The sequence below is a fragment of the Narcine bancroftii genome, chromosome 13, assembly GCF_036971445.1.
Source record: "Narcine bancroftii isolate sNarBan1 chromosome 13, sNarBan1.hap1, whole genome shotgun sequence".
Lineage (NCBI taxonomy): Eukaryota > Metazoa > Chordata > Chondrichthyes > Torpediniformes > Narcinidae > Narcine > Narcine bancroftii.
The window spans coordinates 83,378,957-83,383,496 of record NC_091481.1 but is presented as its reverse complement, the minus strand read 5'-3'; the positions used below and the strand labels follow the sequence as shown (position 1 = coordinate 83,383,496).

The window sequence follows — 4,540 nt, the reverse complement described above, 5'->3', positions numbered from 1 at the left end:
CTTCTCTACGGGACAAGTGAGTCCTTTGAGTTTGTGTCCAGGTTTAACAGGGAAATTAGCAAGATACAGGAGAAGCTGCAAATCTCAGATGGGCTTTGCAAACCACCCCTTCCCCGCCACCCCCAACTCCCCCCCCCCCCCACCGAGTGGATCCATTGTTTGCTCATTGTTACCACCATTTGTAACTGAGAGCGGCCCGATTGGCCTACTGGTTCAGGCCATGCTGTTAGAGACCGGGGTTCAAATCCGGTATTCTGATGTAGGGAGTTTGCTCATTCTTCCTGTGCCTGAGTGGGTCCCCGCTGGGTGCTGCAGTTCCCTCCCACCTATTACAATGTGCGGGGTCCTGGATAATTCGGGCATGGGCTCGTGGGCTGAAAGGGCCTGTTACTGCGCTATATGTCCACATATAAATTGTCGAATTCAGTTTTATTGATAAATTCGTTGGATAATTGAAGGTACAGGACACTTTGCCAAGTTCTTGAGCTGTTCCCTGAACTTGGACTGAGTCACAGCATAGATAAATGTGTTAGTGCAGCAACTTAAATGTAGAAGCATGACTCCCACATAACGAAAGTTGTATTGAGAACTGTTGTATTCCCTGGTTGCGATGCCAGCGATGGAATAAAAGAAGGAATCTATAATGTACGACAGCCACAGGAGGACGAAGCTGCCCGATAGCGTGAAGAGTAAAATAATAGACTTCCTGCGGTTCTCCATCTCGGGGTCACTGCCTTTCTCTCCCTTGCTTTGACCTCTTAGCCCCTTGCGTACCCGACTGGCAACCAGAATGTGTTTGACGGTCAGAACATTAAACAACAAGATTAATCCGAAAGGCAGCAATGGGGTTGAAACAGCGTCAAACCAGTCAAATCCCACCCATTCCGGCTGAGAGAAATATTCCGGCTTAAATATACACAGCCAAGGAATACCGTCGATGATTACCCAAGGTTTCAGAATAAAGTATTTGGGAATATTTTTTAAACAGACCAGAGTGCCAGTTATCGTCAGAACCACCACCGCGGTTTTCCTGGTGCAGTATTTATTTTTTAACTTCTGGCAACAAATGGCCACGTATCGATCAAAGGTGAAAGTAACAGTGAACCAGACAGAACAGCCCCTGGCCGCATGCCTGAGGACAAACAGCACACTGCAGACGGGCGTGATGCGCAGGAAGTTCCAGGGGAAATAATAAATATTGATGCGCCGTAGTATGACCTGGGTGACGATGGTCAAGAGGTCCGCCACTGCCATGGCCACCAGGTACAGGGTGGTGCAAGGGGAGAGCCCGCACTTACCCCGGGACAGGATCACAATCGCCACGAAATTCACTGCAAAGCAAGAGAGAGGATAAAATGGGTCAGAATGTGCAAGTCGTCCTGCCTCATTACACAAGATAAAATCTTGCCAAAAGCCCCAACCAGCTTACAAACTTTATGCTCGATTGTATATTGGCCATGTAATCTCTCTTTAAAACTAAACTGATCCAATATAGGCAACAATATCCTCATGTTTAAAAAAAACGCAACAACAAATTCTACTGGAGGAGCTCAGCAGGTCGAGGGGCATCAGTTGGAGAAATAGAATAGTTAATAATTTGGGTTGGAACCCGAAATTGAACTGATATTCACTGTTACTTCATCAAGTCTGGATGAAGGGATCTGACCAGAAATGTTGACAATTGTTTTCCTTCCACTATCGACCCTCCAACTTCCACCATCCAGTTGTTTATATTTGCTCCATTATCCAATGTCTTCTCTCCCCTGTGTGTATGTATCATGCTGGTGAATCTCCTCTGCAACCTCTCCACACCAATCCCATCCTGTTCTGCAGTGTGGCAACGCATATTACACACGATAATCCAGGTGAGACCCCATAAACATCTTCAATTGCTGGAACAATCATTCTCCTCCTCTTGTGTTCCATCCCACAGTTAATGAAGCCACGCATGGAGGCTTTCTTCAATGCCTATCTATCACCTTGACCACTTAACAGCGAGATCTCTCTCAAGAAGACTCACTATCCCTGTTGCATCAGAAGAAGAGATTGGGTGGGAGCAGAAGTGGGGTAATGGAGGAGGTGCAGGGAAGGGTTTTCTTCAGGGCAGGATTAAGGCCAATTGAGGTCCTAAACACAGCCCAACAACGACTACCTCTCGACCCTTCCAGGGTCAGACTGACAGGATATTAAGACTCAATAAGTACTGAATGTGAAATAATAGATTAAAACTTTAGTTTACTTCCACAACTATATTAAATATAATCAGTTTAAAATTTTTATTTTACACTAAATAGCAGTAAGCAATATAAGGAAATATTAACTTATAACTAGGGCAATAGAAACCAATATAAATTTTGGGGTCCTCGTTCAGCTGCTCCCTGGTAAATCGGGGACTGGGAAAAAAACATCTGTGGAGTCCCTCTTCCCTTGGTGCCCTCGGCACCTACTCATTTTGCTTCATGGTTCATCCAGGCCTGATTTTATTGACCAGCATGGAGGGAGAGAGGTGAAGGAAGGGCTAAGCCTTGTATCCAGAAGGAGATGGACATAGTTCAGAGGGGCTGGAGTGGAAAACGTATTCCTGAGAACAGACACAGCAGTGGTGAAGCAACTGGGAGAGAGCTGGCCATTGGACTCACCCACACAGACGCAGTGAAATGCACTTACCAGGAACACCAATAATGGCAATGATGGTGTACCATATCTTCGCGGCAACTTGAACTGGGAGATGCATGTTCTGCGTGAGAAGACGTATCTTCGTGCTGCGGGCAATCTCTCTGAATGGAGCTCTGAGCTGATGCCGACCCCGAACATTTCATTTATACGCTGCGAATCTCTGGGGAGGTCTAGAGGTTGCAACACCTTCCAAATAGTTATCTTTATTTAAAAATAGAACAGATTGCAACATGCAAATCATCTCCCTCTTGTGTAACTGGAAAGTGCCAATTAAACGTAAACTGGCAAAGGAGAACAGAAACGGTTAATGAGGAATATGAGATACAGGGTTGGAATAAGATTATCTGCTTCAAATATTGGCAAATTGAGCATTAGACTCAAGGAGTCGTACACCACAACAGCCGGCCTTTCTGCCCACTGAATTTATGTCGACCGTCATCTATAGTAAAACACGAAAATCTGTACACACCGTGATTGAAGTTAAAACAAACTGCTGGAGAATCTCACCAAGGGAAATAGTGTCCTTTACGTAGCAAAGGCAAAAATACATAACCAACATTTCGGGATCCCAACAAAAGGATGGGGGAGGGGGAGAAGAAGGGGCAGGGCAAGTGGGGGTGGTGGCAAAAGCAGATAATAGGTGGAGAAGGGAGGGAGGAGACAGCAGCGATCGGGGAGGAGGGACGGCTGGGTGGGTCGGGAGTATAATTTGTCTGATGCGGAGGCTGGTGGGGTGGTAGGTGAGGATGAGGGAATTCTATGTTTGTGGCAGGAGGGGCAGGAAATGGAGGAAATGCAGGTGAGGGTGTTTGTGGAAGAAGGCAGACATTTCAGAAGATCTGGGTTAGGCGACCTCATCTTGGGAGCGTATGCAGTGGAGACAGAGAAATTGAGAAAAGGGGATGGAATCCTTGCAGGGGACAGGATGTGAGGAAGTGGGAGTTAGTGGGTTTGTAATAAAGCTTGGCTCCCAAGATGAAGACAGAGAGATCCAGGAAAGGGGGAGTGTGGTCCGAGATGGACCAGGTGAGTTTGAGATCAGGGTGGAAATTGACCCCAAAGTGGATGAAGTTAACAAGCTCATCGTGGGTGAACGATGCAGCCCCAACATAGTCGTCGATATACCAGAGGAAGAGTTAAGGGGTCTTGCCAATGTAGGTTGCAGCATGGATTGTCCTCAAACAGGCAGGAATAGCTGGGACTCATGCGGGAAATAAGGAAACCTGGAAAACAAGGACTTGTATGTTCAAATGCTGTTTATTGACTTCAGCTCAGCATTCAACACGATCGGACCACAGTTGAGTCTAAACACCTCCCTCTGCAATTGGATTCTTGGCTTCATGTTGGGGAGACCTCAGGCAGTCTGGCTCAGTAACAGCACCATCATGACCATCAGACTGAACACGGGGCCCCCATCTCCCCACCGCCAGGTCTGTGTGCTGAATCCACTGCTGTTCGCTCTGCCAACCCACGATTGTGTAGCTAAACACAGCTTGAACCACATCATCAAGCTCGCTCATGACACGACCATGGTGGGCCTGATCAGTAGGAATGAGGATTCAGTGTACAGAGATGAGGTGCAGTTGCTAACGGACTGGTGCAGAGCCAACAACCTGTTCATGAACGTCAAAAAAACTAAAGAGATGGTTGTCGACCTTAGGAAGGCTCGGTGCGGGTGGGGTGTGGCATGCTCCGTGACCATTGATGGTTCTACCGTTGATGTCGTCAAGAGTATCAAGTTCCTTGGAGTGCACTTTGCAGAGAATCTCAACTGGTCAACACCAGTACCATAGGCAAGAAAGTCCAGCAGCGCCTCTACTTCCCGCAAAGAGTTCATCTTCCACCCTCCATCCTCACTATGTTC

General features: G+C 47.1%; 1 protein-coding gene across 1 annotated transcript; it reads right to left on the bottom strand.

The window, feature by feature from the left end:
• Positions 1 to 429: 429 nt before the first annotated feature.
• LOC138748340 (probable G-protein coupled receptor 139) lies at positions 430 to 2,701 on the bottom strand. The gene is made up of 2 exons (XM_069908358.1): positions 2,668 to 2,701; positions 430 to 1,331 (listed from the first exon to the last, which is right to left on the bottom strand). Exon 2 carries the CDS (start codon positions 1,252 to 1,254, stop codon positions 430 to 432), a length of 825 nt encoding a protein of 274 aa, XP_069764459.1. The 5' UTR covers positions 1,255 to 1,331; positions 2,668 to 2,701.
• Positions 2,702 to 4,540: the final 1,839 nt, after the last annotated feature.